The 13989-nt window shown below is 37.0% G+C and overlaps 1 protein-coding gene across 1 annotated transcript; it reads left to right on the forward strand.

Annotated features, from left to right (window-relative positions):
- The first annotated feature begins 858 nt into the window (after window positions 1-858).
- LOC132104367 (Y+L amino acid transporter 2-like) lies at window positions 859-13136 on the forward strand. The gene is made up of 10 exons (XM_059509799.1): window positions 859-901; window positions 2584-3158; window positions 4945-5070; window positions 5598-5742; window positions 6149-6272; window positions 8361-8464; window positions 8564-8660; window positions 8777-8926; window positions 9943-10126; window positions 11270-13136. Exons 2-10 carry the CDS (start codon window positions 2717-2719, stop codon window positions 11365-11367), a joined length of 1470 nt encoding a protein of 489 aa, XP_059365782.1. The 5' UTR covers window positions 859-901; window positions 2584-2716; the 3' UTR covers window positions 11368-13136.
- Window positions 13137-13989: the final 853 nt, after the last annotated feature.

Raw genomic sequence — 13989 nt, forward strand, 5'->3', positions numbered from 1 at the left:
GTAACAAACAGGGTTTAGATTAAGCCAGGATCAGGCCATGGCTCAATTAGTCTTGCCTGTGAAACCGGAGGATAGCGTCTTTACACCTTTTGCTTATATGTTGCTGACTTTACACCTTAGATTTAACTCTAGATTGAACTCTTAAATTTAAATAATTATTTCGTGAAAAAATATATTCTCACCATTGTAACTCACAGCAAGCTGTCATATTCGTCTTCTTTCCAGTTTAACGGCGGTTGGCATCCAGCTTATTGGTGCAATACCGCCCTCTTCTGTTCCGGAGTGTGGATCAGATAATATGTTTTCCTACTAAACGTACACATCATTCATAATATTTCCTAACATTAATATCTACACACACCTTATGCATCAAATCCTGCCTAAAACCCCAGCTTCCCTTAAAAAACGTAATCAATATTCTACTCTGTGCCCTCTGTGAAAGCGGTACTGGCAACAACACCTACAAACTAAGCATCATATAGCGCCCTCTCGCGGCTGTAGACGGTAATGTTTTCTCTTGGTTCTTTGGTCTAAATAAATGCGACTTATAGTCCGGATAATGACTACCTAAAATAATAAACACGTTTGGAGAAACTGTATTTGAAGAGTAAGCTAGTGTCACTTTTTGTTGTAAATGTGCTAAAAAGTGACCGTCAAAAATTCATACCAGTTTTTTAAACATTGTTTGAAGCTAAATGTGACAAAATGTTGCTGTTATTTTCAGCGTGAGCCGCTTTACAAAGGGCGCCCTTTAGAGGATGGCCTAAAGGTAGTGAGAGGAAGGCTGTAGTATTAAGATGTCATCACGAGTCTCCACCTCCAGTCCTCACCTCTTTACAAATTTAGTCCACGTTTACTCATCCACGCACGCACATGGCCCAGCTCTCTGCTCTAAGAACAGGTGAGATCTGTCACTTAACTTGATATTTCACTATCCACCCTCAGCTGCATCAGCTGGTAGGACGTTAGGGTCAGCAGTGTGAGTGCTCGTGCGGTGTGAGTGTAGAAGCGCGTGCCAACGCTAATACTACATAAGCTAACAGCAGTGGGTGTGAATGGTGGTTTCAGAGATGTTTTCTTATATTTTTATCCTATGGAGGAGAACTTATTCTTAGCTTTGAAGTCAAGTTATATTGAAATTATGAAGTTTGACGGGAAATCGTGAGATTGGTAACTTAATCATATGTTTTAAGACCTAACTCGAACAAAGTGTTGTTGACTTCCTCTAACATGTAACGTAACTTAGCTCGTGCTGGAAAAATTGTATATATTGTAGACGGATAGCTGATGAAAATGCGCGTTTTACCGACCATATAGAGATGGTACATTCATAAAATAGCAGTTAATAGTTAAGTACTCAAAAAACAAAAGCAGGATGCTGTTCTGTGTTATGATTAGCGTTTTGTGTTGGCGCGAATCGAACTTTTAAACCCAGGTAACGCAACGTTTCAGAATGTTGAGGCGAGCGGAATCTTAAAATATCAATATTTTACCATAATAATGAAAAACGGTAATAATTAAATGGCGAATTATAATGTAATGAATAAAAGATGTATATGATTCTAACTCACAGCCGTTTTAAAACTCTTGCATCATTCAGAATATTTCAGACATGCGCATTCAAATAATTCTCATGTTTGTTTTTAACAATGATGTACATCAGTGCATTTGATTGAAATTAAGACATAACATAAGCTCTTATAAATGTCAACTTATCAAGGCTTACTGTACATTTATTTTTTATATTTGTAAAATATCCTCTCTCCAAAGAGAGTTTGTTCAGTAGTCGCATTTTTATTAAAGGTCTTTTCCTAATATTATATTACCCAGTTTTTTTGAGCAGATACTTAAACAAATGCTTAATGAAAATTCAAAATAGGTATATGCATGACTTAAAATTCTGATTAAAACATGCATATTAATTTACATGATGCTTACATAATCAGACTATGACAAAGTTCTCTATTAAATATTGGCATGTTCATTTTTAACTGTCAAAGTAGCTCTGGCATCTGAATTTTCAGACTTGGCCTTCTGTTGAAGTCCGCTTTCAGAATGTACAGTGGCCCCAAAAAGATTTTAAGTGCTTAAGCCATACTTAAACATATATGGCTTTCAATTCTTTTACAAGTTGTGAGTTCTCTTTACAATTCTTTTGGTGTATAACATTGTCAACAATTGTCATTGTATATAAAATTGTCATGCTGTTCCCACATAGTTTTAGTGTTCACTGAAAGTCTTTATCTCTAGTAAATTTATCTTTAAAGCAGTTAGTTCTGCAGGATGTTGCTGATGACCGCACCTATGGTTGTCTTCTCAAATTGTACTGGTTTCCTCTTGATGTCACTTCACTTGCTCTATGGTATCCCGGGCAGCAGGTGTGGGCGAATGACTGAGGCTCAATTAAAGAACTTAATCTCCAAGAGAGCTTGTTAAAATGAATGTTGGTAAGATTAGGCTACTATTAATTTTTTGAATGAGCCTAAACCATTTTGTGTTGTCAACAACATGCCACAGACTCAGTCAGCAGATGAATTTACATTAACTGTGTTTTATCTCTTTTATCTCCCTGATTTGATACAGAAAGAAAGCAATGAGGAGACTCGGCTGAAACTCCAGGCTTGAGGTGATTCGACTCTTGTATGGTTGATGGTCCGACGTCAGATTCCTGCTTCGTGATTTTCGCCGTAACCCTGCATCTTGAGTTGAGTTCATCATGGGGGACGCCGACTGCGACTCCACCAGCTCCATGCGTCTAAAGCAAGAGATTTCACTACTGCACGGTGTCTGCCTCATTGTGGGGAACATGATTGGCTCGGGCATCTTTGTTTCTCCCATTGGTGTTCTTGAGCAAACGGGATCTTACGGTCTGTCTCTGGTGGTTTGGGTTATTGGAGGAATCTTCTCTGTTTTTGGTGCCCTGTGTTACGCTGAGCTGGGCACAACCATTCGCAAGTCAGGAGCTAGTTATGCCTACATCCTGGAGGCCTTTGGGGGCTTCCTTGCATTCATCCGTCTGTGGACCTCGCTGATGATCGTGGAACCGGCCTGCCAGGCGGTCATTGCTCTTACTTTCGCTAATTACCTAGTGAAACCGTTCTTCCCCACCTGCCCGGCTCCAAATGATGCAGTACGGCTCATTGCAGCACTCATTATAGGTAAGAGCCCCTGCAGTCATCCATGCATGGAGAGATAGCTTTGATAAACTTGTAACATGTAACAGCACTTGAGACTAATGTAAATAGTGGCACAATAAAGGCCGGCTTTCTCTCAGATTCACTACTGTTTACAGTTCACACAGCGCAGTGTGTATGAGATTACTCTGAAAATAGTGCTTCATGTTAACATATGCCAAAAATCTACCAATTTATGCCGCTACCAAGGATCGTAACAGATCATGGTATTAATCTGCATACCTTTATTTACATAATTTTTTTAGTTTGTCTGGTTGCCTTACAGTCCCTTTTTTCATTTCATACAAAACAGAAAATAGTCTATATATATTGTAATATAGTAACTTCATATACACAACATTTCTGAATCAGTGTTATTGTTAAAACAAAAACTATTAAAAATTGTTTTTATTAAAATAAAATATTAGATGACAAGCTTAAACTTAGAAAAAAACACATAACACTGATCTGAGTGCTAGGAGTTAGCGTTTGTTTCAGCCCGTTTCTCCCGTGAACCCCGGGTGCTCATGGTGCATTTTTCACTACAATGTTATTTCATTCAAATCCTTTTTTTTTTTTTTTTTTTGAGAGGAAATTAGTTTAGTTTTTTTTTTTTCTTTTAATTTTCTTCCTACTAAAACATCCTTGCAAGTTGCAAAAAAAAAAAAAAGCATAATTTATTTACAGCGATTTAAATCTGGGAACCTCCTATTTCCTTTATCAGAAAGTGCAAATATTCTTGGTTTTATTTTTGGGTGAACTAGCTCTGTGGACTCTCTTAGATTGTGTTGTTTCAATATTAACTTGTTAAAACTACACCGTTCAGCAGGTCAGTCTGCACTGCGGTGTAAATAAACTGTCATCACTTTGGCTAAAGTACATGCTCCTGCTTTTTTGTGTAAATTTTTACGTTGTCCGTGTAATTTGACAAAATTAAGTCAATACTGTCTCGACAATTTTGAAGCATGTGATTACTGTTTGTTCAGCTCTTAATTCATTCCACTTCGGCTGCCAGCCTGTTCTCTCTATTCATGTCAGTGTAAGTTGGCATTTATTTAGGCATTTTATTTGTCGACCAAATACTTTCCATTTGGACTGGAGTTTGTAATCCCGCCAAGACTTCCACGAGACCTTTTTATAAAGACTTTGGTAACTGTTTCCATGCACAGAGATCATGTGCAGTTTGTTTGAGTATTTGTCACCTGTAGCATGTTTTGCTGCTTACGGTGGCAAAGTCCACTGAAGTACTTGTGAAGCAGGCCTAAACAGTGTAATTCTACAGGGTTTAATCTCCTTTTTGTGACCAATAGCACTCTATTTGGACTGTACAGTCTTTACAGTTTCATCAGAATGTGGCATTTGAGCTGAGATTATATCAGGTACAGAAATACCTCAGTTAATCTCCTGTGTATCACAGCGCCAGGACTTCCCGTCGTGATGGTATCTGCAGTTCTGAGAGACTGTTGGTGAAATTAGATGCCGGGAGTGTTCATTGCAGGAAATGGAGGAACTTGAGTTGAGGTCTTCTCTGGCCTAATTTTATAGCCCTAGTCAACCTGACAGACAGTGAACCGAAATGCTTAAAGGGGAACTGATGATACACTGGAAATTTACATTCATCTACAAGGAAGTAGTAATAGTAGTTATTATGGAGCACAATGAAACTATTACACAAATAATCAAAAGGAACATTAAGAAATTCCAGTTGCAAACAGTAGTTGAAATATATTTGTATTTATATGGGCATGTCTATGTCTTGTTTCCATTGCAGGTCTTCTCACTTTTGTAAACTGCATGAAGGTGAAATGGGGGGCCATTCTTCAGGTCATCTCCACTGTGGCTAAAGTCCTGGCTCTCATTGTCATTATCATTGCTGGGATGGTTGTGCTGGCCCAAGGTTTGAACATTCTGACACGCGTGTGGTTTACTATATAAACTGTATACCATTATTACTGTTTAAAAGTTTGGGGTCTGTATTTATTTGATTTTTGTAAGAAATATTTGTATTCCGCCAAGACACATTTAATTATGGTTCCATCACAGTTTCCAGGCAAACAAATTAAGCAGCTCAAAACATTAATAATAAGAAGAAGAAACTTCTTGAGCAGCAAATCATCATATTTCTGAAAGATTTCTGAAGGATCATGTGACTCTGAAGACTGGAGTAATGATGCTGAAAATACAGCTTTGCATCACAGGACTAGATTACATTTTAAAATATATAAAAGTAAGAAACTGTTATTTTAAATTATAATAATATTTTTAGTGTATTTGTAATCAAATAAATGCAGCCTTGGAATATATGTATGTATTGTATGTATATATGTATGTATATATATATAAAACCTATACAGCAGTGCTACACATTTATATATTTGTGAGTCATTACTGTTTGTTTTTGATATTTGAGTTGTTGTGCCTCAGGAAAAACAGACAACTTTAGGGATTCCTTTGAGAACTCTAAACTGGATCCAGGAAACATGGCTCTGGCTCTGTATGCCGCTCTGTACTCGTACTCAGGCTGGGACACCCTGAACTTCATCACAGAGGAGATCAAAAACCCAGAGAGGTACTGATACCCATGACGTCTCACTTAATATAAAGACATGTTCCACTTTTGTAAAAATCAATAATAACAGAAGTATTTCTCATGTCCCAGCGTAATATGTGGAGACAACTCTTAAGTAAGCCATATGTAGGTGGATTGCTCTGAAAATTTTAAACACTGTGACTCTATATTACTTAGAAAACATTGCTCAATTTGTTTGAGCAGTTGACTCAAATTGGCTCAACCAATGTAATTAATCCGAGTGGGACTATGTTTTACTTACCAGTGGCAAATTGGGGCATTATTTTTGCAATCCTTTGTGGCGCAGAAATTGCACACTTCATCTTGAATGAATGTCCAGCAGTTTTGTTGCAAATTAATCAGGAAGATCAAGTATGTAAGAAAAATCTTTTTTTCTCTGCTACAGAAACCTGCCCTTGTCTATAGCGATCTCCATGCCTATTGTCACAATAATCTACATCCTCACTAACGTCGCCTATTATGCAGTGCTGGACATGCATACACTGCTACAGAGTGAAGCTGTGGCTGTGGTGAGTACAACTTTCTTGGAGCTGCTTTGTCTTTTATCGTGACATCTGTATATTTCAAGCTGTAGCAAAACTCATTTTTAACCTACATGATCTTTGATGTCACATGGAAGTTAATGGACGGCGTCTGTTTAGTTTATTTGCTCCAGATTTGATCATGTTTTCATCTCCTGTTACACTGATCTGGTAAAGTAGAGCAGCTTGAGGCAACGTCTTCTCTCTGGAGATGCTTGATGATGTTAATCTACATCCACAGACGTTCTGCTGCATGTAATTATGCTAGTATTCTGCTCTGTGGAAGTTTTTATGGCCAACAAAATGTATTTAGTGTGTTTTGATACACTGTTTGTTTCTGATGTGTCCAGTTCCATTGTTATACACAGAGACAACTGTACGTTCTTCCAAAACATTGGTCTGTTTAAGCATCTAATACACTTATATTAGCTTAACCAGCTGCATGATTAATCAGAAGGAAAAAAAATTCAATACGGCTTAATGAGGGTATCTAGTCGCAAAGGCTGCAAAGTTATTAAAGGAATACGTGCATCCCATGTATTAAGAGTTTTTTTTTCAGGGTCTCAGAAAGGTTCGGTTCACGCTCTGCATCAACTTATCTCTACATCTGCTCTGAGTCTGGTTCACGTTATGCATTTGGGAAAAAGTTTAGGATAGTTGTAAGATTAGTTCTGTAATTTTCCAGTTGTACTAGGCTTGCCGTGATAGACGCTGTTGACTGTTTTAGCGGTTTTAAGCCACAACACCGGTTACATCACTTTCCCACCGTGACACCGTCCCCACCTTCGTTTAGATTTTTTTTAAGTATTAGTTTTTTCTTAAATATTTATAAAAAATATTAATTACTAATAATTTAGTTTAAAAGAAAGCATACAGTATAATAAAAAATTGCGTGCCAAGAGACAGTCACATCACAGATCAGCATAACCGCATCATCTCCCTGCTGCGTCTCATTAAAGAGGAATCATTGTCCCCATCGGAAGAGGACGGACAACAGACAGCCAACCTGAAAGCTGCAATATCTATTTTAGATGAGAAATATGAAGCTCTGCCAGAAGCAAACCAGCAGCTTATGTGCAAGACAACATTCCTGGACCCGTGCTACCACAGTGTCTACAACCCGAATGTTGAAGAGACCACGGAGATGAAACGGTCATCCTCGGAATGAAAGCGCAGTCAACGCACCCCGTGAGAGAAGACAGAACAAAACAAAGAGGAAGCCGACGTCGAGCCACAGCCCAAAAGCAAAAAAAAAAAAAAAAATCTGCAAGCACTGTTAATAAATGCCTATTTATAGGGTTTTTTTTCTGTTTGTTTTTTTGAGTGCTGACTTGTCATTTATGTAGGCTAAGGTCATTTTGGAAGTTTTTCTTTTATTTTCGTTTCTTATTTATATGGTTTTATCTTATTTAAACTTTGTGGAATTTATTTAGGCCTATTTTATTTTCTTATTCGTTTTAAAAACATTCTAATACTTGCTAGGCAAGAAACGTTCTATGGTTCTTATTTGTTTGGGTCCACAGTTTGCTGATTTTCAGTTTTTTCAATGTGGTATTTTTATTCATTATGTTAATAAAATGTCTGTTTAATATAAGTGAGTTTTTTTTTAAGTTTTTTTTGTCCATTCAAGCAATTGCCGCTATTTTGAACGTGCACGCATTTTAAAAGTGAGGAAAAGAGGACATCCCCCACCCCATGGTGATACCGGTATTACCCGTGTTGTCACGCGTCGATTAACCGGTGGGAAATTTTCAAAAAGTTGTACTGTTGAAAAAAAAAAAAGAAAAAAATATATATCATTTTTATAATAGTTAAATAGTTTCTTTTACAGTGAAATATAGTATTGAAATGGTAATCCATTTAATTTTATATCTTATATAATTTTATATATATATCTTTTTCATAGTGTACATTATAATGTTGTGATAGCTAAATTTCACTTGTAGCATTTTAAAATGGCTCGTTTTAGTGTTAAGTGTTTCATTTTTATTATTTAGACAAACTAGTATAGGATGTCATTTATTGATTATTGGTCATAATGGAAAAATAACACATTTGCTTTTGTATCCAACACAGACGTTTGCTGACTATGTGCTGGGATATGCTAGCTGGCTCATCCCTCTGTCTGTGGCCATCTCCTGTTATGGAGGTTTAAACTCCTCTATCATTGCCGCATCCAGGTGAAGATCTTGTTCTGAGTCTTCTGTCAATTCATGAGTTGGTGCATGGTGGCAGGATCTCAGTTTCTTAGCCGAACCATTTTTTTTTTTCCTTTATAGGTTATTCTTTGTGGGTTCGCGTGAGGGGCATTTACCCAACATCCTCTGTATGATCCACGTCAAACGCTACACACCAATCCCAGCCCTGCTGTTTAATGTGAGTAAGCAGGCTTAGACATGCTTTGTGCTATGCAGAAAATCTTGAATGTCCGGTTTATATAATTAAAAACAGGACTTTTCAGTCTGATCTGCTTTTTTCCCCTCCTCCTACAGGGTGGCATGTCCCTCATATTTCTCTGTGTGAAAGACGTGTTCCAGCTAATTAATTACTTTAGTTTTAATTACTGGCTGTTCATTGGCCTTTCTATAGGCAGTCAGATCTACCTGCGCATCAAAGCACCTGACCTGCCCCGTCCTGTTAAGGTAATTCAATAGCTCTGTTACAAAACCTAACCTCCAAAAACCCAAGCTACTGTGCTACTAACCATTATAATGGACTGATTCTGAATTGTCTCAATGTACGCAAGTAGCACTTCTCATGTGAAGGAGATTCTAAACTCACAATTCATTTCCATAGAGTGCAGCAGTTGGGTTCCAATAGTAAAAATCCACTTGTTTTCACCATGGGAAACTTGATATTTAAGAATAACTTGAAAACTTGAAGACCTGAGGTACGAGGTTGTTAATCAGTTGTGCATGCTAAAAAAAACACACTACCCAGGATTCTGCAGACAAAATCAGAGAATTGCAAGCCAAGAGGGGACATCCCATAGGTGTAATGGTATTTATACTGTACAAACTGTATATTCTATGGCCCTACACCAACCCTAACCCTAACCCTCACAGGAAACTTTGTGCATTTTTACTTTCTCAAAAAAACTAATTCTGTGTGATTTATAAGCGTTTTGAAAAATGTGGACATGGGTTATGTCCTCATAAATCATCCTCTCCTTGTAATACCTGTGTCATACCCATGTCATTATACAGAGTTGTGTCCTGATATGTCACACACACACACACACACACACAAGGCAATTAAATGTGAAATGTTACAATGTACATAATCAACATCTTTATTTGAATAGCTCTTATTTTTATTTGTTGGTTTTATTTTGATTGTCATTCTCAATGCTCTTTCCCTCATTTTTTGACTTATCTTATAGCTGGGTGGTTTCAAAGACTTTTAAAAAATTGCTATGGGAAAAATACAAAAAGCCACTGACAAAAAAAGCCTTCTCTCTGAAGGATACGTGTGATTCTTATCATAGAATGAGGGATAATGTTTTTATCACATCAGGAGCACATTTATGATCCTTTAAAATACTTGGATAATAGCCAATGTCATATATTTAATATTTGCAACATTTTTATTTGATTATTGCCCTGGTTTATGATGTGCTTAATTGACTTTGTGTTTGTATGTGTTTGTTCCCGTGTAGTTGAGTCTGTTCTTCCCGATAGTGTACTGCCTGTGCAGTGTGTTTCTGGTGGTCGTACCGCTCTACAGTGACACTGTAAACTCTCTGGTGGGAATCTTAGTCGCTCTCTCCGGGGCTCCTGTGTATTACTTATGTGTGCACCTCCCGCCCAGCTCAAGACCCGCCTTTCTGGCACACATGCTCGGTGAGTGAGCACACAAACATGCAGGAATCTCTGGTTTTTCTTGTCTCATTTCCAGTAGTCCAGCTGGGCACCTGTGGTAGCTCCACAGCTCTGGTTTCTGCTGCAGGCTGTTGGAAGTGTTTTTGTTTTGAAACATTCTCATACGTGCTACACCCAGGTTCTGTTTGCCTTCCAGCAGTTCTGTTGCAAATGCACCTAATTGTGGTGATGTGCAATTTATTTGTCCCCAGGACGAATGCATTATGAAATGAGAATATTGTAACCACTAACCATATAATGATCCATATGTACTCCATGTACTAATCACTTGACAGTGAACAATGATTTCACTGTTTTCATCCATCTGAGACTGCTGTTCTTATACTGAGATCGGCTTTCATGAATCCGGAGTACATTACAGAGTAAAAAAAATATTTCAGGCATTTTTTTTTATTTTTTATACTTTACAATTGTATTGTCTATGATGCAGCTGTATTGAGTAATAAAACTCAATTAAATAAGCTGCTTAATATAGATTATTAGAGAAAGAATGAGATAGAAACTTTAGTCCGAGCCCCATAAACAACCACTTTGAACACCCTAGCGACCATATAACACCCTACTATTATGAGAGTAACACTTCCACAGCCACTCACTCGCATTAATTAATAAAAAGTTACTATTTGAACTGTTTGGGCTGTTATCAGTTAAACTTTTTAAATTGAATCAAATTTTAATAGAGTTGCATGTACTGAATTTGTTACCTACTTTCAAGTGTGGTTTTAAAAGGTTTGCTGCAAACTGTGAATGAATCACACTGGTTACTATTATTTCTGTATTTTTATTTAAAATGATTGTTCTAAAATGTTGTTTTACTTATTTCACTAAATTGACCGCCCTTTTCATTATTTGTGAACATATGATGTAAAGTACCACCATGTTTTTAGAAACGTTTATGCTTTGAGGTCGTACCATCATAAATCATAAAAGCCTCAAGTTTTTAAAGCGGGCAGATTAATCAATAACATTTTGATCTTAGACATATGGACCAGTTAAGAGGTTTTCAAGGAAGTATAGCCTTCTCTGACTGTTTCTAGCCTTGTACACGGATTGGTATAATATTCTGGATGATTTTCACATACTGATCTTTTTCATTTTTTTCAGATGCAGTTTCATTGCAGACACAGAAGCTGTGTTATTGCTGCGTGGCAGATTCCAGCTTGGACCTGGACAATCCGCCTGAGGATCACAAAAATGAATAAACATCGGCTCGCAAGGAAGCTAAACCAAAGAAGCTGGATTACCCAGACTTCTTTGAGCATAATCCAAAACTCAAGCCAGGACCGCACGTCTCCACCTTCCAGTCTTGAGCGTGCATGGAATTGAGCAATGGATCGAGATGGAGATTAGGACTGAAATATTCAACCGAGTAAACAACTGAACACACGAGTACACACACCCCCTGTGCCTCTGATCCCTCAGACCTCTGACTGTGTTTTAAACATCAAGTTCAGTCCAGTGGACACAAGAATGTGGCGGTGATGCTGTTTTAAAAAAATTTGGTTTACCTCCTTGTTTTATTCATAAATGTTTATTTTATTTTTCCTTTTGTGACCTTCTGCTGTTCATCACATATGACATATGTCTTATATGACACTTTACTGGAGATGATCAACTTGTGTTAGGCCTGTTAACAGAAACATGGCAACTTTAGAGATATTCAAGAGGCATTTTTGCTGGATATTGAATTTTGTCTACTGAGATGAAGGACCATTTCATAGGTACTCCAGACTTGAAAGCCATATCTTTTTTTTTCTTTTTTTTTTTTTTTCTTTTTAGGTTATAACTCCAGTTGGGAAAACTACTTTGTTTTTGAAGTTACTCTGTGGGCCTTAATTCAGCATTGTATAAAGGTTTCTTCCTGTTATCGAGTGTGTCCTAATAGTCCAACGCACAGTATGTGTTTTGTAATGATGTCCAGACCAGAAAATTGTGGATCGGATGTTTTTAGATTTAGTCTTTATTTTTAGCGAATAATATCATTCCATTTGGTTTGTATCATTTAAGTGACTTTTTTTATTCTAGATCATTTCCTTAGGCCCCAAAAAACGTGACGGTACAGTTTGCATAAATGGTTTGGAAAGCAGTTTTGGGGAGTGCTGCCACTATGTACAGAAATGTGTTTACCAGACAGTTATCATTTGAGTTTACAAGAGAGGAGGAATCTGTGCCTTGACGCGTTCACCAGTTTTGGTCGATCTCAACTTCAGATGTTTGTAAATCATCTTATTTTGTATGATTGTTTACGCACAGACATCACTTTAAAAACTGATGGTCAGATGTGTCATTTTACAGGATTTCTAATGAGTCACTCCGTTCCTTATCAGATGGACTCAGAATAATAGGCCAAAGAATTGGTTAAAGGATTACCAGCAAATATGAAGTCTTAAGATGTTCACGACCATAAAACTTTAATGTATCTTAAAGCTGCTAAATTACAGTACATCTTGCTGTTGCTCTTGTATTCTGTACTTCAGCTCTTGATTCCATGCACAGTCCATCCCTCTGTCCAATAAAGTAACCAAAGTCATATTTGAATCCATCCAGAATATGTCCTGTCCTGATATTATTAATTACATGCAATTCTGACCCAGCTCATTTTCTTTTGCAAATGGTTGTGTTAATCACCACAACAAAATATTTCAATGTTGATCGTCTTCATGTTTGTTCTGTTAAACATATTCCATAATTTTTTTTCCGCCTGTGTCTTTAGGTACTGTATTGTTATGATTCGTGCCTTAAAGCAGTTGTATTTTAATATGACCAGATGAGCAACATTTTGTGCAGGACATTCAAATATTCTGTATACAGTCTTTTGAGAGTTGATGTTATTAAACCTATATACTCTTCTAAATGTTCTTCCATTGCATACATGTTCATGTATAACTGTTCATTGGTTTCTTTTATTTATTCCATAGATTCAGAAGTGTAGACACTATGACAATAAACATTAGACAAAAAGAAACCTTCAGTCATTGTACTTATTTTTTCAAGTCTAAGGCAAGGTTCACAACTAGTGATCATACTTTCGGATTATACTTATGATCCAGTAGTACATTTGTGCTACACACATGAATGAAACATCAAATCATGCATCTAGGCGACATCCTAAAAAAAAAAAAGCCCAGTATAGCAACATGCTTCAAAACCAGAACAGCCTGACAATCAAGTGTTAAACAGGCCCTCACAGGGTCTATGTACTGGAGGAGACCACTAGAGGACGACATAAGACTACAACTACTTTATTCCGCAGCATCATGTGACATTCAGAAGAAATTAGCAGTTTTGAAAGATATTGCAGATTGGATTGAATTGATTTAGACTGGATTTTGATTAGTTAGTGTGTTTTACATGAAAGCATCTCATGTTTCTCTTAACCATTGTTTCACATACTGCATTCATTACTTTATAGTTATTTAAAGATAGAGTGTCTTTAATTAATATTTGAAGCAAATTGGTCTATTTTACTGCAAACGTGGTCTGGCTAGTTGTGTTTCCTGACACAGTATTAAGCTGTTAAGAACAGTGTTGTTTTAGTATTATTTATACACTATATTATAATTATTTAGATTTAGCCTTTGTTATTTTCAGTTTTCTTTTTAAGTGATTTTAGTACCTCAAATTAAAGTTAGTAGCCAAGGATACCTTTATTTCCACATGAGAGTGAGGGGATATTCCAGATTGCACAGACATGAAATACATTACTAAAATAAACCTTTCAGGTGCATAAAGGTAACAAATATATAGTGCATGCTCCCTGTCTGGTATCCAATCCCATCTTTTGTGTGTAGACGACTAGAGTCACATTTCAGTTCTGTGCGGCG

This window comes from Carassius carassius, chromosome 25, assembly GCF_963082965.1.
Source record: "Carassius carassius chromosome 25, fCarCar2.1, whole genome shotgun sequence".
Taxonomy (NCBI): Eukaryota; Metazoa; Chordata; class Actinopteri; order Cypriniformes; family Cyprinidae; genus Carassius; species Carassius carassius.

Excerpts from the sequence above, each read along its gene's own strand:
- LOC132104367 (XM_059509799.1), top strand. The coding sequence starts at position 2,717 with ATGGGGGACGCCGACTGCGACTCCACCAGCTCCATGCGTCTAAAGCAA. Across the intron at positions 5,071-5,597 it reads GATGGTTGTGCTGGCCCAAG|GAAAAACAGACAACTTTAGG; the intron begins GTTTGAACATTC and ends GTTGTGCCTCAG. Across the intron at positions 5,743-6,148 it reads GAGATCAAAAACCCAGAGAG|AAACCTGCCCTTGTCTATAG; the intron begins GTACTGATACCC and ends TCTCTGCTACAG.